The 26,258-nt window shown below is 45.6% G+C and overlaps 1 protein-coding gene across 7 annotated transcripts in view; it reads left to right on the forward strand.

Moving 5' to 3' along the window:
- LOC119974729 (CAP-Gly domain-containing linker protein 4-like) overlaps positions 1 to 26,258 on the forward strand; it is a 513,643-nt gene that overhangs the window by 187,735 nt on the left and 299,650 nt on the right. For all 7 annotated transcript variants that reach the window (XM_038813915.1, XM_038813928.1, XM_038813946.1 and 4 more), the window contains one exon: positions 8,899 to 9,135. In XM_038813915.1, the coding sequence (XP_038669843.1) occupies positions 8,899 to 9,135 (237 nt within the window). The remainder of the gene's footprint in view (positions 1 to 8,898; positions 9,136 to 26,258) is intronic.

Below are 26,258 nucleotides of genomic sequence, written 5' to 3' on the forward strand. Positions count from 1 at the left end.
CCACTAAATTAGTTAGGCATGACCTGCCTTTAACGAACCCATGCTGCGTCTGCCCAATGGGACAATTTCTATCCAGATGCCTCGCAATTTCTTCCTTGATGATAGATTCCAGCATCTTCCCTATTACCGAAGTTAAACTCTCTGGCCTATAATTTCTTGCTTTCTGCCTACCTCCTTTTTTAAACAGTGGCGTCACGTTTGCTAATTTCCAATCCACCGGGACCACCCCAGAGTCTAGTGAATTTCGGTAAATTATCACTAGTGCATCTGCAATTTCCCTAGCCATCTCTTTTAGCACTCTGGGATGCATTCCATCAGGGCCAGGAGACTTGTCTACCTTTAGCCCCATTAGCTTGCCCATCACTCCCTCCTTAGTGATAACAATCCTCTCAAGGTCCTCACCTGTCATAGCCTCATTTCTATCAGTCGCTGGCATGTTATTTATGTCTTCCACTGTGAAGACCGACCCAAAAAACCTGTTCAGTTCCTCAGCCATTTCCTCATTTCCCATTATTAAAACTCCCTTCTCATCCTCTAAAGGACCAATATTTACCTTAGCCACTCTTTTTTGTCTTATATATTTGTAAAAACTTTTACTGTCTGTTTTTATATTCTGAGCAAGTTTACTTTCATACTCTATCTTACTCTTCTTTATAGCTTTTTTAGTAGCTTTCTGTTGCCCCCTAAAGATTTCCCAGTCCTCTAATCTCCCAGCAATCTTTGCCACTTTATATGCTTTTTCCTTCAATTTGATACTCTCCCTTATTTCCTTAGATATCCACGGTCGATTTTCCCTCTTTCTTCCGTCCTTCCTTTTTGTTGGTATAAACCTTTGCTGAGCACTGTGAAAAATCGCTTGGAAGGTTCTCCACTGTTCCTCAACTGTTCCACCATAAAGTCTTAGCTCCCAGTCTACCTTAGCTAGTTCTTCTCTCATCCCCTTGTAATCTCCTTTGTTTAAACACAAAACACTAGTATTTGATTTTACTTTCTCACCCTCCATCTGTATTTAAATTCCACCATATTGTGATCGCTCCTTCCGAGAGGATCCCTAACTATGAGATCATGAATCAATCCTGTCTCATTACACAGGACAAGATCTAGGACCGCTTGTTCCCTCGTAGGTTCCATTACATACTGTTCTAGGAAACTATCGCGGATACATTCTATAAACTCCTCCTCACGGTTGCCTTGACCGACCTGGTTAAACCAATCGACATGTAGATTAAAATCCACCATGATAACTGCTGTACCATTTCTACATGCATCAGTTATTTCTTTGTTTATTGCCTGCCCCACCATCTCGTTACTATTTGGTGGCCGATAGACTACTCCTATCAGTGACTTTTTCGCCTTACTATTCCTGATTTCCACCCAAATGGATTCAACCTTATCCTCCATAGCACCGATGTCATCCCTTACTATTGCCCGGATGTCATCCTTAAATAACAGAGCAACACCACCTCCCTTACCATCCACTCTGTCCTTCCGAATAGTTTGATACCCTCGGATATTTAACTCCCAGTCGTGACCATCCTTTAACCATGTTTCAGTAATGGCCACTAAATCATAGTCATTTACGATGATTTGTGCCACCAACTCATTTACTTTATTCCGAATACTACGAGCATTCAGGTAAAGTACACTTATGTTGGTTTTTTTACCTCTGTTTTGAATCTTAACATCTCCAGTTTTATTCCTTTTGTTATTACTGGGCCTATTCACTGTGCTCCCCTCAGTCACTGTACCTTGTACTGTCGCCCTTATGGATTTCTGACTATGTCTTCTCTGCCTTGCACTTTTCCCCTTACTTCCTTTTGTTTCTGTCCCTGTTTTACTACCTTCCAACTTCCAGCATTGGTTCCCATCCCCCTGCCACATTAGTTTAAACCCTCCCCAACAGCTCTAGCAAACACCCCCCCCAGGACATCGGTTCCAGTCCTGCCCAAGTGCAGACCGTCCGGTTTGTACTGGTCCCACCTCCCCCAGAACCGGTCCCAATGCCCCAGGAATTTGAATCCCTCCCTCTTGCACCATCTCTCGAGCCACGCATTCATCCTATCTATCCTGACATTCCTACTCTGACTAGCTCGTGGCACTGGTAGCAATCCTGAGATTACTACCTTTGAGGTCCTACTTTTTAGTTTAACTCCTAACTCCCTGAATTCCGCTTGTAGGACCTCATCCCGTTTTTTACCTATATCGTTGGTGCCTATGTGCACCACGACAGCTGGCTGTTCACCCTCCCCCCCCAGAATGTCCTGCAGCCGCTCCGAGACATCCTTGACCCTTGCACCAGGGAGGCAACATACCATCCTGGAGTCTCGATTGCGTCCACAGAACCGCCTGTCTATTCCCCTTACGATAGAGTCCCCTATCACTATAGCCCTGCCATTTTTCTTCCTGCCCTGCTGTGCAGCAGAGCCAGCCACGGTGCCATGAACCTGGCTGCTGCTGCCTTCCCCTGGTGAGCCATCTCCCTCAACAGTATCCAAAGCGGTATATCTGTTTTGCAGGGAGATGACCGCAGGGGACACCTGCACTGCCTTCCTACTCTTGCTCTTTCTTTTGGTCACCCATTTTCTATCTCCCTCAGTAACCTTCACCTGCGGTGTGACCAACTCGCTAAACGTGCTATCCACGACCTCCTCAGCATCGCGGATGCTCCAAAGTGAGTCCATCCGCAGCTCCAGAGCCGTCAAGCGGTCTAACAAGAGCTGCAACTGAACACACTTCTTGCACGTGAAGGAGCCAGGGACAGTGGACGTGTCCCTGAGCTCCCACATCGCACACGAGGAGCATGACACGGGTCTGGGATCTCCTGCCATGTCTTAAACTATCATCAAGTAAAGCTTACCTGCACTTTTTAAAAGGGAGTATCATATGGCACAAAAGGCCAGTGGGACAGCTTTTAGCTCTTGGAAGCAGTGCTTGAGGCCTTCGTGCAGGAGATTGAAAGGAAATGGAAACTGATCCATCCACAAGTTGCTAGGATGTCCTCCAAACACACACAATGAATGCAGTGGAAACAGCTAACCACTGAGGTCAGTGTAAGAGTCTGTTACCAAGAACAATGCCTTAAGACGTTCAATGTCGTCACGCAAGTGGCCAAATTCAGTGAATGCTTCTTCGAATGGATTTCCCAACAACTGCACAACCAACCTCCATGCACTCTTCAATGCACCTCATCACTAGCATATTAACAATCTTTACCAATCAGGATTTGTGCTTAACATGCATACGCTCCATCTCATTCTCACACAATTGCCACCGTTGAAAGCTTCACACCCATCTCTCACAGCTTCCACATACTGCCAGCTATTCAGTAATGATGGGCACATCACCCAACCATGTTGCAGCATACTTACTGGCAAGCTGCCCTTCCCTTTGCAATGCAAAGTGGCCTACAATAAATGGCAGCAACAGCAAATAGGCAGGGGGACAAGCACAGCTGGATGTGCTAACTCCAATGCAGGATAGTTGGAAGGGCTATCACTGAGGTTGTGCCCAGCAGTATTTCAGAAGCTATTCAGGAAGACGGTATATGCTTTATGCACCTGCTCAAACTCTAATTTATTGTCATACTGCAGTCTGATATAGAGTATAAGTGCATATGGTTTATCCATAAACCTCGCTTTCTACCCAAGCATCCTCCCTTACCCCAAGCTTCCCCTCACTCCAACCCTCCCCTTTTGTATTAATATTTGGATCACAAAAACTTGACTGTATCAAGCTCCAATACAGGCCCTATGCGTACCTTAGAAGTATAGAGGTGGGTCTGCATGTGATGAGTCATTCTGTATGAGTAGGCTGCAGCTAGACCGGGGTGAAGGCTATCACTTGTGCCAGCTAACAAGAGGATGAGATCACATGCAAATTCTGCTGCAGAAGACTCAGATGAGGACTTTGATGCTACAACATGAAAAAGGCTGATGTGCATGTATACAGAAATATTTGGTGCATTGGAAGGCCCAGAGAGGTTTCTTTTACTGATTTGTGGTATGTGGGTGTCGCTGGCTAGGCTAGCATTTATTGTTCATCACTAGTTGTCCTTAAGAAGGTATCGATAAGCTACCTTCTTGAATCGCTGTAGTCCCTGAGGTGGAGCTACGCCCACAGTGCTGTTAGGCAGGGAGTTCTAGGGTTTTGACACAGCGACAGTGATGGAACAGTTATATATTTCCAAGTCAGAATGATGAGTGGCTAGGAAGGGAACTTCCAGGTGGTGACATTCCCAGATATCTGCTTCTCTTATCCTTCTAGATGGTTTTGGGTTTGAAAGGTGCTGCCTAAGGAACCTTGGTGAATTCCTGCAGTGTTCTTCATTGGTGGAGGGATTGAATGTTAGTGGAAGGCATAGCAATCAAGTAGGTTGCTTTGTCCTGGATGGTATTGAGCAAGTAGAGAGTATTCCTTCACACTCCTGACTTGTGCCTTGTAGATTGTGGACAGGCTTTGGGGAGTCAGGAGGTGAGTTACTCACTGCAGGAATCCTAACCTTTGGCCTCCTCTTGTAGCCACAGTATTTATGTGGCTGATCCAGTTCAGTTTCTGGTCAATGGTAACTCCCAAGGATGTTGATAGTGGGGGATTCAGCGATGGTAATACCATTGTATATCAAGAGCGATGATTGGAGCGATGATTAGATCCTCTCTTGTTGGAAATAGTCATTGCTTGACACTTATGCGACGCAAATGTTACTTGCCACTTGCCAGCCCAAGCCTGGATATTGTCCAGGTATTTGCATATTGGACATGAACTGCTTCAGTATCTGAGGAGTTGCGAATGATACTGACCATTGTGCAATAATCAGCGAACATCCATACTTCTGATCTTATGATGGAAGAAAGGCAATTGATGAAGTGGCTGAAGATCATTGGGTTTAGGACACTACCCCGAGGAACCCCTGGAGTGATGCCCTGGAGCTGTGATGATTGACCTCCACAACCATCTTCCTTTGTGCCAGATGTGCCTCCAACCAGCAGAGTTCCCCCCTGATTCCCATTGACTCCAGTTTAGCTAGGGCTCCGTGATGTCATACTCAGTCAAATGCTGCCTTGATGTCAAGGGCAGTCATTCTCACTTCATCTCTGGCATTCAGCTCCTTTGTCCATGTCTGAACCAAGGCTGTAATGAGGTCAGAGGTTGAGTGACCCCAACAGTACCCAAGCTGAGCATTTGTGAGCAAATTATTGAAATGAAATGAAATGAAATGAAAATCGCCTATTGTCACAAGTAGGCTTCAAATGAAGTTACTGTGAAAAGCCCCTAGTCGCCACATTCCGGCGCCTGTTCTGGGAGGCTGGTACGGGAAGTGCAAGTGCCGCTTGATAGTGCTGTTCATGACCCCTTCCATCAGTTTGCTGATGATCGAGAGTAGACTGACGGGGTGATAATTGGCCAGGTTGGATTTGTCCTGTTTCTTGTGTACAGGACATGCAGTGGCAATTTTCAACATTGCCAATGGATCCCATTATTGTATCTGTACTGGAACAGCTTGGATTTAGGACTATTGCCGGAATATTGCCGTTATAGTCGTTGCAGTATGCAGTGTCATTTGTTGGTGTAGAGAAAAGGGTGCTTACTGAGCAATTAATCTGTAATGTGATGCAGTCATTGCTTGCTTAAAATAGATAACGTTCACTGGTATCATTCACTGAACCAATGCCATTTCTTGGCATGGATATATTCAGACCACTTTGAAGATATGACTGCTGGTTTTGTCAGTGGAACAATTTCGCACTTTTAGTAATTTTATGTCACTGTTAACTAATCCTTACATAGAATCATAGAATTTACAGTGCCAGAAGGAGACCATTCGGCCCATTGTGTCTGCACCGGCCCTTGGAAAGAGCACCCTACCTAAGCCCACTTCTTCACCTTATCCCCGTAACCCCACCTCACCTTTTTGGACACACAAAGGGCAATTTAGCATGGCCAATGCACCTAACATGCACAACTTTGGAATATGGGAGGAAACCGGAGCACCCGGAGGAAATCCATGCAGACAGGGGGAGAACATGCAGACTCCACACAGACAGTGACCCGAGCTGGGAATCAATCCTGGGACCCTGGAGCTATGAAGCAACAGTGCTAACCATTGTGCTACCATGTCACCACTTACAGTGGGCATAATTAGTTATTAAGTTATTGATAACTTACTAAACTTCCTAAAGTAATTAATTTTTAAAAACTATGACAGTAGAACTCTTGTTGCAATGTTAATAAGTTGTCTGTCTCCTAGATTATCATTTTATTGATTATTCCATAATGATCCCTTGCCTTTGCTTCTTTGGAGAAACTGTTCACTTTTAAAAAAGAAATTACAAGTTCACTTAATAGCGGAAAGGATGATGTAACAAGATTTTACATCTTAAGTTGTTTACTTTAACAAAAGATTAAAATTACTATTGACTGAACACTACTTTAACAGGCAACGTATACTTTAAACCACGGAATGGAATAACCTCCTTCTGATTTTTAGCACAACAGAAAATACACACTTTATAGGTGTACATTACACTGTCCTTTAAGTAGACATTCTATTTAGCTCTTGAGGATTTATTTCTGTTCTATTTCTTTCTCGGCCTGTTAACTTCTAATTTCAGAATTGTCCTTCACAGCTAGAGTATTGCAGGAGATCCTCCCTCCAGTACAATCCAAGGAAATTTTCCAGCTTTGTTTTAACAGCTCATGAATTTGGTCTTTTCAAGCCAACTGTGAACTTCCACCAGCATTCCAGCATGGTGAATCATAGAAACTTTTGACCTCTGGCTGCTTTCTCTCTTAGATTCTTGCAGATTAATGAGTGTAATATTTAGTGCTATTTTAGGAAAGCCTGTGACCTGATATGATCATGGCTTCCTTTGATACCCTTCCCACCTCAAAGTCCATATCCATGAAAATATGAATCACATGAGCTTTGTATCTAGGTAGAGATTCTGATTAGGTACCCTTGAGCGTACAACTCTCATTCATCTTGAAACTAAATGGACAATTAAAGCTCAGCTGTTTACAACCTGACATTTTCCAAACTTCTCTGAGACTTGGAGACTCGCAGTCTGTCAAACAGCATCACAGCTGTCTCATCCTTGGTTGCAAGCCTGAACACCTTGCACCCTTTTCCCAGCAAAAAAATCAAAGCCTTATTTTAATCTATAGCCACCTCATCATCCAGATCTGTTGTTAGACAGACTTCAGCACAGGTCACATGATCCCCCTCGTTTACCCTAAATTTATGTCCCAAAACATAATAACCGTGTAAACCTTGGGGAGAATCTTCTTTGATGGCAGAGAACATTTAATCAAAACATTTAATCAGGCAGGAGAATGGTGGACATGGCTGCTGCCTCCTTCCGGCCTCCACCCTGATTAAGTCTGCGATGCGAAGATCTATGGGTGGTCTTCTTGATCCACCATCAACTGAGGATTTTAAGTGAGTAGTTAAAGTGCATTTAAAGGCCTCATCCTGCTGCCACTAATATTAACTCAACGACTGATGGGGGATCACCATGCAGGGAGCATGATAAGAAAATGCTAGTGTGTTACAGGTTCCTGGAAGGGGGGAGCGTTTCCTTGTTTAAAAGCACTGAGTGCCTGATTGAGAAACCCAGCATGAGGAAGGGGTAACCCCAATGAGAGCCGTCCTCTTGCCCTTGCTGCTGACCCGTGACCACCTACCTGCTGTCATGTGATTCTGGGTCACTCCACAGTCCTAGTCCATGGGTGAGTGTAGTACTCAGCAGCCATCAGTGGGACTGCTGAGTACAGAACAGCTGTGGCCGCTGATTGTCTGGCAGCTCTAGGTGGCCAGGGTTCCTGCTAGAAGGCTGTCCACTGACATGTTAAGTATCTGAGAGGCAAGAGATATAGCGGACTTTCCAAGAAAGAGGTTAAATGGAGGTCTTGCTGGCTCTCCAGCTAGTGCTCATCACCTCCACAAGATTTCACTTAATTGTAATGCGTTGGGAATCAGCATCCTAATACAAGGAATTCCATGGCTAAATATCTCCACTAGTCTACCTCTTACATTACCTTTGAGCCATTCCTTAAAACCTACCATTGTGACCAAGTTTATCATCTTAGTAGCTCGGTGTCAGATTTTGTCTGACAGCACTTCAGCAAAGAACCTTGATATGTTTTACTACTTTAAAGGAGGGCGTTGTCTTTTACAGATATTCTGGCCCTCATTGGGATGAAGGGGTATCATGACTCTTGATGTTAGTTAATTTGCGATGGTATGGTTATTGGTCACAGAGGTAGATATCTTGCTACCTTCCTCGAGCTGAAAAATTGCTGCTTTCCCAATAATTGTGTGTTTCTTATCAAACGTTTGTTTTTGGAATCATTGATTTCTGTAATGTGCTTACTCCATTATCCTTTGACATAGTTCTCACAATTCCAGTTATCACTGATTTGAATATTTTCTGACAATTTTAGCAGCATTTGGGTTTTAGAGGCATCTAGTGTAAAATGTGGCGCATGAGCAGTGCTAAAACTGGCAGCAAAGTAGGCAGAATGGTTCATTTGATGAACACTCATGCTTTTTAGCTGATTTTGACATGAATTCTTGAAATTCCCATTCTACCTCAAGAACAGTTCTGTAAATGCGTTAGACAAGTGAGGTGTTCTTTTGGGGCTGCTTAAACAACCGTAACCTATTATTGCACAAATTTTTACTTTGGAGTACTGTTCATAATCAGTACAGTGAGTTTGATTCAACTATCCACAAATCGAATACCTTTAGAATATTTTGCCAGTTTTATATTTGAATAAAATGACTGAACTTTAGATTATACATGTATTTTTATCTTTTCTAAGCAAAATTCAGCATTTCAGATCGACATCTCTGCGACTTTGAATGGTAGTTATCAATAATCCCTTTATCTTTCTGAACAGAATGATAAAGGGCAGATGCCATCCGATATTGTTCCTGACCCCTTGGATATGCCCCTGGAGATGGCAGAGGCAGCAGCCGTTGCCAAAGAACTGAAACAGGTGCTGCTGGATGCATTACCGCTGACATGCGACATATCAAAGGCCGTGTTGACAAACTATGATCACATCTCAGGCAAGGCACTACTGATGTCACTGGGCCTGAAGCTGGGAGACAGAGTGATGATTGCAGGGCAAAAGGTAAATAGTGAATAAGTGTGAGGATGGATTAATGTATTTCTGAACCCATTGTGTTTACTGACTGCTTTAGCATAACAGTAGTTTTTGCTGCTATATGTGTGCTTTTGTATAACATTTGTCATTGTAGTGAGACCTGTAAGGATTCTCTATCATATCAATCTTGTCTGTCAGTCTGTGTTTGTCTGTGAACTTGATTATCACTGTAATATCAATACCTGAATAAAAGTATTAAGTCAATAGACATAAAAGTCAGGCATGAATTTTGGACAATACTGTTAAAAGAAATAAGCAATTTGTATCCTAAAATGCAAATTAAAATGCAAGTCTTGAGAATATCATAATATCCAAATTCGAATAATAAATAAAAATTGTGATCAAAACAAATCCTCCTGTAGCAAAATGTTTTATTCCAGCCAGTAATTAACTCTATCATCACTGTTGCAATATTATGTAATTGTTTCTAAGCCATTGTTCCAGTTCCCTGATCTTAGAAGTTTTCAAGAATTATAAAATGTGTAAGTATGTAAGTATATCCATAGTTTTTACTTCTTAAAAATTAATTGGATGTGGGTATTACTGGCTTGACCAGCATTTATTGCCCATCCCTAAATGCTCTTAAGAAGAGTGGTGTAGGTGCACCCACAGTGACCCATCTGGCTTCATTCCTTTTAGACTTTGTAGCCATTTTAGTGGTTTGCCGGGCAATTTCAAAGTGCAGTTAAGAGTCAACCATTTTGATGTGGGCCTGGAGTCACATGTAGGCCGTTTTAAAGAAAGTCAGTTTTCTTTAAGGAAATTAGTGAACCAGCTGGGTTTTTATGACAATTGTTTCATGATAATTTAATTCCAGATATTTTTGTTGAATTAAAATTCCACTGTCTATGATGGTCTTGGTTCCCAGAGCATTCCCCTGAGTCTCTGTGTTATTAGTCCAGCACGGTCTTGACAGCAAGTAGGTCAGTTTGGTGTAAGACAATTGATGCCCACTCACAATTAGGCAAATATTTCAAACTTTATGTTGAATACGTTTTCATTTGGTCATTGAATGCGGACACCTTAAAAAGGGGAAGATGCCACTTGATTGCACAATTGCATGCCTGTTCTCCGTTTGTTTCGAGCACCAAGACACAACATGGTTTCTTTCCCCTCTGAAGCGCCTTCTAGTTTTTCATGCAACTCCTCTATTTCTATCCCTCTCAAACCTATGAAATTATCTTATTGATGAGACCTATCTTCTGATTCCTTGATCACATTCCCACTGAATTGCTGACAATCGAACTTCCAATTTTGACCTCCACAGTATCTGACACAATTTATAGTTCCATCTCCTAAGATAGCTCCCCTCCCTTTCAAAACTGCCATCATTTCCCTTCTCTAGTATTGAGATGATTGAAATGCAACAGATACAAACATTTTCCTCTGTGCTAGAGATGACCCCAACCAGTGATATTTCCCCCCAGAATGCAGTTTGCTCAGGCCCCCTGTTGACACACTTGGTCAAAAGCTGCCTTGATGTCAGGGGCAGTCACTTTCACCTCATCTCTTGAGTTCAGCTCTTTTGTCCATGTTTGAACCAAGGCTGTAATGAGGTCAGGAACTGAGTGACCATGGCAGAAACCAAACTGTGTGTCAGTAAACAGGTTATTGCTGAGTGTCACTTGATAGCACTGTCAATGACATCTGCCATTACTTTGCTGATCATCGAGAATAGACTGATGGGGTGATAATTGACCGGATTAGATCTGACCATTTTGTGGGCAGGACATGCTGGGCAATTTCCCACCTTGCCAAGACGATGCCAATGTTATAGCTGTGTGGAATAGCAGTTTGGCTAGATGCAAGGCTCATTCTGGAGCCCAAGTCTTCAGTACTATTACCAGAATGTTGTATCCAATGTCTTCACCTATTTCTTACCTATTTGATTGTAACTAGAGCATCTCCACTGATGGATTCTTTTTCCATCTCTGTCTCAGTTACTCAGAGACCCCTGAAGTTTTTTCCTCTCACTTCAACTCACACTTCTCTTTTTAAGACACTACTTAAAACTAATTTCTTTGACTTAGCTTTTGGTCACTGTTTCTCTTCTTTAACTCGACATCCATTTTTATTTATACCTCTTTGAAGCACAGTAGAGCGATTTCTTTGCTAAAGGTGCGACGTCGAGGCAAGTTATTTTTGTTGTGTATCATTACTACTTTAAAGAATAATTAGGTGTTTAGCAGCACATGGCCAGAAAGTTTGCAATCATAATTCCCATATTGCATGTAAAACAGGTACTATGCCATTTCTCATATGGGTTTGTATAGGCTTCTTCAAACCGGTCAGAGAGACTCACATCTATTTATGGCATATGTTTTTTTAAAAAGAGAATAGTTGATTTTAAATGCAGTTCAATTTTTAAAAAGCAATCTTCTGATTGCAATCATTCTTTTGACTGTTTTGTGAATTGGAGAAATAAAGCAGAAACAGATTTCTAGCTGTAAATTATGACTGATATCGGTATAAATATAGAGATTAGTGGCACTCTCTGGAAAGAGGAAGAGTGACTTAAACGTCATAACAAAAAGAAAATCAGTGAAAAGGAAGCATGTTTGGAGTTGCAGAAGGTAAAGAATAAATGTTGCACTTAAAATGTGTCCCATCCACTTTTGAAGACTGTTCACTTAGATTGGGATACAGTACCACAAATGTTGGCTGCTCTTGACTACTTACACCCAGTAAGTTTTTGAAAAGTGTTCAATTATGGGAATAAGACAACCAAGCTTTATTCTTTCTTCATGTGCACTTCTCAGTTTGTGCCACTGTTCAGTGATCAGAACTGGAAATTCTGATTTTTCCCTTTGTCAGGATACAACTGTGCTCAATCTGAGTTCAGCTAACTCGAATCAGGATTTGTTGTTGCAGTTCTTCAGTATTTCATCAGCAAGCAACCTGCGTTTATTGAACTATCCTCTTATCTCAACAATGATAGCTTTGTAACAAAATGTCCCTAGGCACATCTCAGGAGCGTTATACGATATAATATGACACCGTAGAATCATAGAATTATGCTTTTACATGCTTGCTTCTTTGGCAAAGTAACATGTTGGTCCCCTTGAATTATGCCTACCTCCCACATTGCCCTTTTTATATTCTGAGGAGCATTTGTCTTCATATTTCTCCTAACCCCTCATTGTAATTAGCATTTTGTTCACCATTACTGCTCCCTCCAGCTTTTCTGTGGGTTTGCAAGCGAAGGTTTACTGCCACTTGTGTTTGTGGGATGATTTGTAATTATCACCCATATCAGTAGCTTCTCTTATTTTATAAACTTTATGTTCTACTAGGTAGGACCTTATTCCTAAAGGGATACTGTTTTTAAATTCTTCCATTGATGGCACTTCTGTCAGGTTTTCAAATTATTGCAAAAGCTTCTAGCACTATACCATCTATCAAATACCATTTATTTTTCTCGAGCAAATTCCACAAAAGTCTGATTCTGTCACTTCCCAAGATTTCTAAACTTTTGTCTGTAAGCTTCTGAAACTAATTCATAGGCATTAAGTACTTAACTGTATCATAATCTGCCGATTGTTCATCGGAAGGGGTCGAATAAATCTCCCCAATACTTTCCAAGCGAGAGCACTTTGTAATAAAATTGTCCAAATTTATCTTGGTCATTGTAACTTCCCAGCAATTTTCTCAAATTGTACAAAATATATTTTAACTTCTTTCTCACTGAATAGCCATTTTAACTTTTCAATCATTACAGCAAAATCACTGTGCAATCTTGTTCATTCAAACTCTGGCAAATTCCAGTGCACTTGTCTTGGCCTGTGGATTTGAAATCCCTCAAAAACCCTCAATTTGTTATGATCCCCATAGAGGTGATAATTTTTAACAAGGTACTTGAATTTCTGGTGACTGATTGGAAGGATCACACATCCAGATTTAAGTTTTAAGACTTTTACTGTCAGAAATTAACTAAAAGCAACATCTCTCTCTCTTGCTTTTCCTCTCTCTCTCTCATTCTCTATCTCCCCTTCTCTCACTACATTAGTTTGCTCCAGATGTTTCCGATCTCAAAGCCCATCCTCTTGGAAACATGAATCACATGGGCCTGCTATTCAAGTAGAGATGTTAATTAGACCCCTAACTTCATTCTATCTGAAAATTAAATGGACAGTATAATTGTTTATTAAACCTGACATGCCTAACCTCTCCCTGTGAGACTTTGAGACCAACAGTGTACCAGGAGTCATTGAAGATTCCCTTGCCATTGTCTACAGGTGTGAACATCTTGTACTTTTGCTCCAGTGTATCATTGCTGGCCTCACTGTCCCCGTAGCTACCAAGCTACTCAAGCTTGTTGTCCAGGACGATTCTGGGCAGGTCATAGGACCCTCTTCACGACTGTATTTTACCTTCCATTTTGTGACTGTCTGTTTAATTTGATACAACTCTCAACTTCATAATTGTAATCGTTGAATTTTTAATAAGTGGCTGACATCAGGGAGAAAAGTAACAAGACAGTCGAGATTATACATGTGAGAATTCTTGAGGGCAGGGCACAATGTTCTACAGAAATGGCGTAAAATGAACAGGAGATAAAATCATAAGAATGAAGGTGGAGCAGTAACTAATTATCATAGAATTTACAGTGCAGAAGGAGGCCATTCGGCCCATCGAGTCTGCACCGGCTCTTGGAAAGAGCACCCTACCCAAGGTCAACACCTCCACCCTATCCCCATAACCTAGTAACCCCACCCAACACTAAGGGCAATTTTGGACACTAAGGGCAATCTATCATGGCCAATCCACCTAACCTGCACATCTTTGGACTGTGGGAGGAAACCGGAGCACCCGGAGGAAACCCACGCACACACGGGGAGGATGTGCAGACTCCGCACAGACAGTGACCCAAGCCGGAATCTAACCTGGGACCCTGGAACTGTGAAGCAATTGTGCTAACCACAATGCTACCGTGATGGGTGAAGCTTGCTTAATTAGGGAGGAACAAGATAAAATATGTTTTGGAGTGCAGGATCTAATGTGGAAGATGCAGAGCGTTGGATTTGTTGAGTTTTGTAAATTCTGGTTGATGAGAGCAATCTGAATTTAGAACTATTGTTCTACTGCCTCATTGCATTTCTGATGGCTTGACGAGCTGTAAAAGCTTTATGCATATATTCTTAAATGTAAAGATGGTTCAGTACTTAATGATTCTCTGTGCTGCTGGTTAGTTTTTTTTCTTAACTGAGAAAATCTGCTAGGGCTGTTACTTTTGTCCATTTTGGTGGTACTTTGTACTGGGCTGCAACATCTAGAACAGCAGCAGCAAGTTATATCAGTCTACTCTGAAAAATATCTTCGTTTTTTTCTGCAAAAAGATGGAAATAAAGGATAAAATGGACATGGCATCCTCTGTAACCGAGGGGACAAACTGATAAAACCCCTACAGTGGTGTAATTTCCATTTGGCACTGAGCAAAATTTATGTGGGTCTATGCCTTGGTGGGCATTTTCTTGATGTTGTTAGCACCTTCAAAACTCTACTTGAGTTTAGAACATCGAGGATGACTGATCAAGGTGTTCACCCTACAAAATACCTTAATCAACTTAGAGGCAGGGAACTGTTTCCTGGGTGTCGCAGAACTTAAAATTTCAGCTCGCCCTTTCAGGAGTGAAATGAAGAAAAGCTTTTTCAAACAAAGGTTAATGGGAATCAGGAACACTTTCTTCGAAAAGGCTGTACATGCTAAGTCAATTGAAATATTTCAGACTGAATTTGATGGATTTTTGTTTGGTAAGGGTATCAAGGAATGGAGAACAAAAGCAGGTAAGTTATGATACAGATCAACCATGGTCCTACTGAATTATGGTACAGGCTCTTATGTTCCTAAGCAGGACTTTAGTCCCACACTAACATGGTTCATTCTTTTTTCTTTTTAAATGATTTTTTTGGAAAAATTTTGTATTTATAAAACAACATCGAACAGCAATAAAATACCAACAATAACAATATCAGCCGTAAACATCACCCCCCCCCCCCCCCCGGGATAACCGATGATTGCCACCCAATGGAGCCTCCATCGAGCCCCCTGTTTCCCCCCTATGCCGTCTCCACTGTCCCCAGATTCTTAGGGTGAAGGGGAAGAGTTAACCCTCTCCAAGGCATCCGCCCAAGTCCCATCCTCTATCTGCTCCCCTAGTTCCCCCTCCCATTAAGCCTTCAGCTCCTCCACTGACGACTCCTCCACCTCCTGCATTACCTTATAAATGTCAGACACCTTCCCCTCTCCGACCCACATCCCCGAAAGCACTCTGTCCATCGCCCCCCGCGAGGGCAGCAAAGGAAATTCCTCCACCTGTCGCCTAGCAAACGCCTTTACCTGCAAGTATCTGAACATGTTCCCTTGGGGGAGCCCAAATTTATCTTCCAATTCCCCCAGGCCCGCAAACCTCCCGCCAATAAACAGGTCCCTCAATTTACTGATGTCCACCCTATACCACCCCCTAAATCCCCCATCAGTGTTCCCCGGGATGAACCGATGATTTCCACCTAATGGAGCCTCCATCGAGCCCCCCCGTTCCCCCCCCATGCCGTCTCCACTGTCCCCAGATTCTTAGGGTCGCCACCACCACCGGGCTCGTGGTATACCTCTTAGGAGAGAGCGGCAATGGCGCCGTTACCAAGGCACCTAGGCTCGTACCTCTACAAGACGCATCTCCATTCTTTTCCACGCCACACCCCCCCCCCCCCCCCCCCCCTCCATCACCCATTTACACACCATTGACACATTGGCCGCCCAATAGTACCCCAAAAGGTTGGGCAGCGCCAGCTCGCCTCACTCCACTCTATCCCTCCCTCGCTCCAGGAACACCCTCTTCACTCTTGGAGTTCCATGCGCCCTCACAAAGCTCAAAATACTGCTAGTCACCCTCCTAAAGAAGGCCTGGGGACGAAGATGGGCAGGCACTGAAAGAGGAACAAGAACCTCGGAAGCACCGTCATCATGACGGACTGCACCCTCCCCGCCAACGACAATGGCAACATGTCCCACCTTTTGAACTCCTCCTCCATCTGATCCACAAGCTTGGTGAAATTACGCTTGTGAAGAGTCCCCCAGTCCCTGGCCACCTGCACCCCCAGGTACCTAAAACTCTCCCCTGCCCTCTTCAGCGGGAGCCTACTAATTCCATCCTCCTGGTCCCCAGGGTGCACCACAAACACCTCACTCTTGCCTAGTTTAGTTTATAGCCTGAAAAGGTCCCACACTCAGCTAGCAGCTCCATCATCCCCGGCATCCCTCCCACTGGGTCCGCCACATACAGTAGCAGGTCATCGGCATACAACAACACCCTATGTTCCTCCCCACCACCTTCCTGAATCCCTAAAAGCCATCGCCAACGGTTCGATTGCCAATGCAAACAACAAGGGGTACAGGGGGCAACCCTGCCTGGTCCCTCGGTAAAGCCGGAAGTACTCCGACCTCCTCCCATTCGTGGCCACACATGCCATCGGGGCCTCATACAGTAGCCTCACCCATCTAATAAACCCTTCACCAAATCCAAACCTCCTCAATACCTCCCATAAGTACCCTCACTCCACTCTATCGACGGCCTTCTCCGCATCCAGCGCCACCACTATCTCAGCCTCCCCCTCAATCGCCGGCATCATGATGACATTCAACAACTGCCTTCCCTTAACAAAACCTGTCTGGTCCTCGTGTACAACCCCTGGCACACAGTCCTCTATCCTGGTGGCCAGGATCTTTGCCAGCACCTTGGCATCCACATTAAGGAGAGATATGGGCCTGTACAAACCACACTGCTGGAGGTCCTTGTCCCTCTTTAAGATTAAAGAAATCAGCGCCCGCGACATCGTCGGGGGCAAAGTCCCCCCCTCCCATGCCTCATTAAGTGTCCGCACCAACAGGGGGCCCACTAGGTCCACAAACGTTTTATAAAACTCCACCGGGAACCCATCCGGCCCGGGTGCCTTCCCTGACTGCATCTGCCCGATCCCCTTAACCAGCTCCTCCAGCTCAATCGGCGCCCCCAACCCCTCCACCTGCTCCTCCTGTACCTTCGGGAAAGATAGCCCGTTGAGAAAACTCTCCATTCCCCTCCTCTCCACCGTTGGCTCCGACCGGTACAGTTCCCCGTAAAAGTCCTTGAAGATCTCATTCACCTCTACCCCCTTCCGCACCACATTCCCACTCTTATCTCTCACTCCAGCAATTTCCCTAGCTGCATCCCGCTTGCGGAGTTGATGAGCCAGCATCCTACTCACCTTTTCACCATGTTCATACACTGCCCCTTGTGCCTTTCTCCACTGTGCCTCCGCCTTTCTAGTGATCAACAAATCAAATTTAGCCTGTAGGCTGTGCCTCTCCCCCAACAATCCCTCCTCTGGTGCCTCCGCGTACCTCCTATCTACCTCCAGGATCTTCCCCTCCAGTCTATCCCTCTCACTCCTCTCACTCCTCTCCCTGTGTGCCCGGATGGATATCAGCTCCCCATGAATCACTGCCTTCAGGGCTTACCAGACCATCCCCACCCGGATCTCCCCCGTATCATTCGTCTCGAGGTACCCCTCAATACTTGCCCGGACCCTCCTGCACACCTCCTCCTCCGCCAACGACCCCACATCCAACCGCCACAACGGGCGCTGGCCCCGCACCTCCCCCATCTCCAAATCCATCCAATGCGGAGCGTGGTCGGAGATTACAATGGCCGAATACTTGGCCTCCTCCACTCTCGGAATCAGTCCCCTACTCACCACGAAGAAGTCTATCCGAGAATAAACCCCATGTACATGTGAGAAAAAGGAATACTCCCGTGCCCTCGGCCTCACAAACCTCCATGGATCCACCCCTCCCATCTGGTCCATAAACCCCCTCAGCACCTTGGCCGCCGCTGGCCTCCTACCCATCCTTGAACTGGACCGATCCAGTGAAGGATCCAACACCATATTGAAGTCTCCACCCATAATCAGACCTCCCGCCTCTAGATCCGGGACACGTCCCAGCATACGCCTCATAAAGCCCGCATCATCCCAATTTGGGGCATACACATTAACAAGTACCACCTTCTCTCCCTGTAGCCTGCCCCTTACCATAACATACCTACCCCCCTTATCCTCCACCACTTCAGATGCCTCAAACGACACATTTTTCCCCACCAGAATCGCCACCCCCGGGTTCTTCACATCCAACCCGGAGTGGAAAACCTGCCCCACCCACCCCTTCCTCAGACGGACCTGGTCCACCACCTTCAGGTGGGTCTCCTGAAGCATTGCCACATCTGCCTTTAGCCCCCTCAGATGAGCAAGTACCCTAGACCGCTTCACCAGCCCATTCAGTCCTCTCACATTCCAGGTGACCAACCGGATCAGAGGGCATCTCGCCCCTCTACCCCGCCGACTAGCCATAGCCTGTCAACTGCCCGCCCCAGGCCAGCACCCCCCGCCCGACCCAGTCCCCACGGCGACAGCACCTCACCTCTGTCCCCCCGGCCCACACCAGCTCCTTCCTGACCCTGCCAGCAGCAACCCAGTATCCCCCTTTTCTCCCCCCCCCCCCCCCCCCCCCCCCCCGGCTAGGAACGCTCCTAGACGTGACCCGTCCTCCATTGTACTTCCGTGGGTCAGCTAACTTTTGCTGACCCCAGAAACCCCCGCCAAAACCCGACCCCTCCCAAAGTGCCATCGTCCCCCCTCCTGTCACTCCTCAAGGGCCCCGCTCCAGCACGGGAAGGAGCCAGTAAAGGTCCCGCCACCCCCCCCCCCCCCCCCCCCCCGGTCATCTCCACCCCTCCAGCCCCGCAAGGCGTGAAACCAGAGGAAAGCCCGTGCTTTCGCACTGCCCCACCATACCCTACTGACGCAGCTTCCAAATACCAGCACCACTCCATACCCCCAACCCCATGCAGAATACAACAAACTCCCAACCCCCCCTCGCAAAATACAAAACTCAAACCATGCCCCCCCAACAGAAAACAGAACAAAACCCAAATAAATAATCATATCAAAATTACAAAAGTACAGAAAAAAAACACAGCAACAGCAGAAAACAGCAATAAAACATTACAACCGACCCCGAAACCCCCAACCCCTAGTTCGAGTCCAGCTTCTCCGTCTGCACGAAGGCCCATGCCTCCTCCGGGGAATCAAAATAGTAATGCCGCTCCAAATAAGTTACCCACAAGCGCGCAAGCTACAACATTCTGAATTTTATTTTCTTCTTATGGAGCACCTCGTTCGTTCGATTAAACCCGGACCGCCGCTTAGCCACCTCCGCACTCCAATCCTGGTAGATCCGTACTACTGCATTCTCCCAATTGCTGTTCTTTACCCTCTTGGCCCAGCACAGCACACACTCCCGATCGCTGAACCGGTGGAACCTCACCAGCACCGCACGCGGGGGTTCATTCTCCTTGGGCCTCCTGGCCAGTACTCTGTGGGCTCCCTCCAGCTCCAGGATTCTTAAGTGCCATTTACAATTAACTTGAAAATGAGTCAGTTGTATCTTCTGCAAAGAATTCCTGGGACTCCCCAGTTAACAGCTGTGCAGGAGCATCCTCAGAATACAAACTGCAGGAGTTCGAGAAGAAGGCTAACCAGCACCTTCTCAGAATAACAAGAGATGGCAACAGTACCCACATCCTGAGCATGCTTTAAAAAAAATATACCCTCAATAAATTTAAATTCAAATTTCAATAAACTATGTGATCAAGCTAAGATTTTCTGAAGGGGACGGATTGGGCTGGGGCTTCTCTCTTGTTCAGATATTAGTGACTATTCCCTAGATCCACTTCCACAGGCAAGAAATACTCAAATTCAGAAAACAATTGTAATTATCTGTTTTAAATGTTGCCTATTGCTAGTTCTTGCTTATTACAAAATAAAATGCATTGCTGAAATTTCACACATGGTACGCCTGCATTCAGAAAATGAAACAAAATTGCCAGGACTGGTTTGAATATAACCTTTATGGCCAACAATTATACTGCTGTCAGCCGAAGAGAAAATCATAGATTTATTTCCAGTTTCTTGGTGTTACAACCCCCACCGAGGTCATGGTGTATGGGCCATCTGGTATCCCGCGATCTCTACTGAATAAAAACTTCCCTGGTAATAGGGGGAGGCTTCCTCTTTAACGAGGGGAGACCACATAGTATAAAAACTGCTACCTGAGTGTAGGTCAGGGCGGGAGACCCTTCCGGAAGTGGAGTTAATCTTTGTGTGCACCTTAAATAAACCTTTATTTTGCATCCTACCGTTTGTTCAGCATGTTCTCTCAGTTTGATTTTACACTGGCAACTAGGATCAAGTGGAGCTGCAGCCAGTGCCAAGTGCTGAGATCTTCAACCAGCAGAGATGCCTCACATCGGGAGATTGGAATCATTGACACAGGTACCAATGATTGGGGACAGTACGTAGAGCAAATGCAGTACTTTTTCAGAACCAATCTGATACTCGGCGATGAAAGGGACTGGATAATCTTACTTATGGCTTGCGAAGGCGCCATGTAGAGTATAATTAAAAGTTTGAGTTACCCGGATGCCCTGGATATGTGATCTTTCACAGCCTTAGTGACTTTAAATCGGGGAACATTTTAACCCAAAGTCGCCCGAAGTGAAGGAGAGTCCACCATTGATGTTTTGATCTGCCTGCAAAAACCCGCCGACTTCTGCGAGTTCGGAACAATGCTCAGTGACACCTTAAGAGACCATTTGGTTTGTGGAATCTGGGACGCAGCAACACAACAGAAGCTCCTGGTTTGGATTTGCAGTGAACTGTGGAGATAGCCATCTCCCGTGAAAGCGGAGAGCAAGGAGTGCAGAAGCACCAGGGAATGGCAGTCCTGAACTTAGGACGGCAGAACAAGCGGCAGACAGCCTTTCCAAGGCCTGATGAGGCGGGCCCCAAACCTTTGGGCTGTTATTGCAGGGAGGCAGGCTGCCACCGCAGAGACACAGCAAAACTCGGGTGCAGTTTCGCCACACCGGGAAGACCCAGACCGTGGTCGAGGCCCACGACAGACTGCTGAGTCCGAGGCGACAGATGGCCACATGAGGGGCCACCCACCCTGCTAACCTGCGAGGGCATCCCTACGCAGCTTTGCAGTGGGCGACTCGGTACATCCCCGCAACTTTGGCGATGGCGTCATGTGGATCCCGAGCGTGGTGCTATCACAGACCGAACCGGTCTCGTACAAAGTGCAGGCAGAAGGCCACGAATTGAACAGACACGTAGATCACCTCCACAATTGGGTCCCTCATCTGCCAGACCCACACAGAGGTCTTGGTTCCATGTACTCTGCCTGCTCCGTTGCCACCACCTGCTCCATTGGCATTGGCCATCGAACCCCTGGACGCCGAGATTGTGGACGCGGATCACTGAGAGTCCGACATGGAGATTCATCCACCTACAGTGATCGACGACCCGGTTCCTGACACCTTGCCGGCCACACCCAGTTGTTCAACTCGGAAACATCGCTCTCTTGTCTGGTACATCTCTATGGACCCCGCACAACTGACATCTGAGGGGTGGTAGGGAGAGTAGTGTTACAACCACCACGGAGAGGGGGGTGGGGGTGGACCATCCGGTTCCCTGTGATTTCTACTGAATACGAACTTCCCCGGTAACGGGTCCTTTAACGAAGGGAACCGACATTGTATAGGAACCCTGATCTGAGTGTAAGTCAGGGTGGGAAACCCTTCGGGGAGTAGAGTGTGCACTTTGTGTGCACCTTAAATAAACCTTTATTTTGCATTCTATCAATGTTTCTGCATAATTTCTGTTTGGATTCTACACTTGGAACAATCTTTGTAACTTTTGTAATGAAGATAACTGTTTTGCCAAAATGCTCACACAAAGTCAGCCGGAATTTTTGACTGTCGCCAGAATTGTCGCGGATGGGACAGAAATTATGACAGACCAGCCTAAGATCCATTGACTTCGGATGGGAATTCCCAGACCGCAACAGGCGGGAAAATCCTGGCCTAAGTCGATGTGCTGTGTGAGTTAATTCACTTAGTAGCTATTAGACTGAGTCTATATTAATCCTGCTACTTTATCTGCATTAAATTTAAAAAGAACCTTAAGTTAATAGATTTTTCAATAAAATATTTAGTACTTAATAGTGGTGAATAGTATTTATGTTTTTTAACAATGCAGTTTATTGGGTCAGTGACCTATAAAGGCAGAGGTTTTTGGTAGTTTGCTGATATATCCAAGGGATTGTTTTCTAGGGATATATTAACTTGCGCTCACTTTCAATAGTTTACGTAGTGTGTCAATGGAGCACATGATGCAATATTTAGAATTTAAAAACTAGAAGGCTTTATGTTTCTTAAGAATAGTAGGAAGGCGGAGAAGGTGTTTTGAAACAAAAAATTGGGTTGAATTTAGAGAAATAAACCAGTACTTGTTTGCTTGCTAAATAATAATAGGATAATGCTGTTCTTTCTGAAAACCTCCTCCAAATGCAGTTGATTTGTGTTGACGGTGTATGCAGTTAGTTAGGGGCAATTTTCCTGATTTTGAGATAAGGCTTACCCCAGTTCATTAATGTGGGCCTGCACTATTTGAACTCAAGTGGGTTTTGTTTAGATATAGGTACATGGATTAAGGTAGAATGATGGGGTGTAGATTAATTTGTTCTTAATCTAGGACAAAAGTTTGGCACAATATCGTGGGCCGAAGGGCCTGTTCTGTGCTGTATTTTTCTATGTTCTATGTTTTCTATAACCGACTTGACTCATAACTGAACTCATTGTCAATGATGGGAAACTGGTGAGTAAACATGCTAGGACAACTAGAAGCTAAGACATGGATCCCCAGTGCTCATGTTATCGAATTGGGTTGTGTGGATGGAGGGAGAACAAAGGTGAGGGAAACCCATTTTAGGAGCATACCAAGATTTCCTTTAGGGGCTCAGAAGAACACTTATGCTCCTCCAGGCCCAGAAGAAAACTTAGGAAAAAAAATAAGCATAACTTCTCGACACTCTTGCTGCTCCTTTGCGCTCAGTTATTATCTTCTTTGCTGCACTATGTAAAATATCCTGGTTTCCAGTGATGGATCATTTATTTTCATAGTTCTTGGTAATGTAGTTGCTAAGTTGCTTACTGAAGTATTTTCCAGGACTGGAGTGATTACTTTTGACTTCCTAGGTTTTCTGTATGTCTGTGGGCTTCCAACTGATTGCAAGAATGCTCTGACCCTGAAGAGAACACCACAGCCCAGTTCCAAGGACTGGGGCGACCGGCAGATTGCTGCCTCTGATGCCGAAGTGGTGCAGTCCAAAGCTGGACCCTCAAAACCAGGAGATACTCAAGGTGGTCCTGAAAGACCATCTGCGGTCTCCACAAGCGAAGTCATCAGCCTTTCATTAGGCAAGCTGCAGTCACTGGGCTAATGGGTAGTACAGTGCATGAGCACTCTACCAGACAAAGGCATCCACAAGTCACCTCTCGAAGGGTGAATAGTTCATCATTGTTTGTCTATTTGGATTAACTGGTGGATAAAGATATTATGGAAAGGTTTTGGTTTATGCCTTTTATTGCACAATTTGGCCAAAAGAACATTGTGATGTGATATCCCAGCTGGTGCAGGTATGGTGGTGAAGAGATGATCTTCTAAGGGAAGCAGAATCTGGGGTGCAGGGGGGGGGGGGCGACAGTGCGTTGGCCCCGGGCATCCATTGGATGGGGGCACCAGCAGATCTTCCTCAAGGCTCCCCTTCCTCCCAGCTGCCTTGTCTTTGTTTGAGAGAGAGAGAGGGAGATTGTGGGGACAGACAGAGAGAGAGACAGAGAGAGGGAGTCCCGTCCGTCCTCTGGCTGAGAGCAGGGATTTGGTGAGTATATTGCAATCTGCCTAAACCCAGGAATATTGCCTGGTTAGAATGCAGAGGGAAATGCTGGGATCCCGGGGTGGGAGATGTGTCTGGATTTGTCTATTTCAGCTTCAGCCTCTGCGATTTCAGGTCAGTTTCACAACAACAGGAAAAACGCGCGGAGAGAGAGGGAAAAACTTTTGGCAAAGTTTCTGGGTTCTGCCTTTATAATTCACAGCGCAGAAAGGGTTCTGCGCTGTGAATTATCAAGGCACCTTTTCTAATCCTGGGGAGAAACAACCTTTTGAAGAGTCTGAGGAAATAAGCAGGAATTTGGATTAATTCTGCCTCCCCACCCCCTGGGCCTCTTTCTCCTCCCTCCCCCTTTCTCCTCCCTCCCCCTTTCTCCTCCCTCCCCCTTTTTCCTCTCTCTCTCTCACATTCTCTTCATCCTGCCCTTTGTTCCAGAGCTATTTGATCCCCCTGTGCACTGGCACAGATTTACAGTGCGGTTTAGGTTCTGTGTTTACCCCAGGTGTGGGGGCGGGGAAAAGAGGGATGGATGAGGTTAGATGGAGGATGATTTGGGAGGGGAGTGGGGGTGGTTCAATGCAGTGCCCCTGAGGAATGCCGAACCCTCCCTCTTTTCCCCAACGCCGCGTCCACCCCTCTCCAACCCCGCTACCCACCCCCCCGCACTCGATGTAGGTTACTGAACGGCGTCAACCATCATCAATGGTTGACGCCGTTATAAACCTACTTTGATTTTCGCCGACGTGGCCATGGGCCACGTCGGCGGGACTTCGGCCCATTCGGGCCGGAGAATTATTCACCCTAAAAATAACATGACATCCCGCCGGCGCCAGCTGTTCTCCGAGGCAGCCGGCGGGATTTGAACAACGCCGTTTTATGGCGGGTCGGATAATTCCTAACATGGCGGGAGCGGGAATAACGCCGCCGCCGGCCGATTCTCCGACCCTGCGTGGGGTCGGAGAATTTCGCCCCTGAATAGGCACTTCTGGACAGTCCATAGGACTGAACGATGCTTTCTATCTGCCTACTCTCTTCTTCTCCCTCTTCCTCCTTCCGATGTGACCTCCAGAAGCTTGATGTCAATGATAGTGTTGTGGAGGATACAGCAGACCATCACAAACTTTGATCCATTTTGGTAGGAATACCAGCAAAATGGACAATTATTTAAATGGTAAAAAATTGCAGAATGCTGCTGTGCAGAGGGACCTGGGTGCCCTTGTGCATGAATCGCAAAAAGATGGTTTGCAGGTGCAGCAAGTAATTAAGAAGGCAAATAGAGTGTTGTCCTTCATTGGTAGAGGCATGGAATTTAAAAGCAGGGAGGTTATGTTGCACCTGTATAGGGTGCTGGTGAGGCCACACATGACGTACTGTGTACAGTTTTGGTCTCCTTACTTGGGAAAAGAGGTACTGGCACTGGAGGGTGTGCAGAGGAAATTCACTAGTTTGATTCCGGAGTTGAAAGGCTTCGTTATGAGGAGAGACTAAGGAAACTGGGTATATACTCATTGGAATTCAGAAGAATGGGGGGGGGGGGGGGGGGGGGGGGGGGGGGGGGGGGGTGGATCTTATAGAAACATGAAATTATGAAGGGAATAGATTGGATAGAGGCCGGGAGGTTGTTTCCACTGACGGGTGAATCTAGAACTAGGGGGCATAGTCTCAAAATAAGGGAGAGCAGATTTAGGACTGAGTTGAGGAGGAACTTCTTCACCCAAAGGATCATGAATCTGTGGAATTCCCTGCCCAGTGTAGCAGTTGAGGCTACCTCGTTAAATGTTTTTAATACACAGGTGGATAGATCTTTGAACAATAAAGGAATAAAAGGTTATTGTGAGCGGGCGGATAAATGAAGCTGAGTCCACAAAAAGATGAGCGATGATTTCATTGAATGGCTGAGCAGGCTTGAGGGGCCAGATGGCCTACTCCTGCTACTAGTTCTTATGTTCTCATGTTCTTTATACACATTCCACACAGTAGGACCCAATCAGAGCTGTCCAGACATCATAACCAATGCTTCAGCACATTGATGTGTATCCTGTGATGTTTCTTGTGGCAACCACTGTCCTAATGTGGTCAAGTGGCAGAGGAAGGTCATTAGCCATGAGTGGAAGAGTTACTCCTTGTATCTGTGCAGCCACCATCTGTTTCTTCTTGGGCTGAAATGCCAATAACACCAGACCACCTCAGGGTGAAGGCATCATTGGTGCTGCCAGGATAGTGGGCATTCACTTTCAGAGTGATTTATGCATGGTTGCACATC

This window comes from Scyliorhinus canicula, chromosome 1 (genome assembly GCF_902713615.1).
Source record: "Scyliorhinus canicula chromosome 1, sScyCan1.1, whole genome shotgun sequence".
Lineage (NCBI taxonomy): Eukaryota > Metazoa > Chordata > Chondrichthyes > Carcharhiniformes > Scyliorhinidae > Scyliorhinus > Scyliorhinus canicula.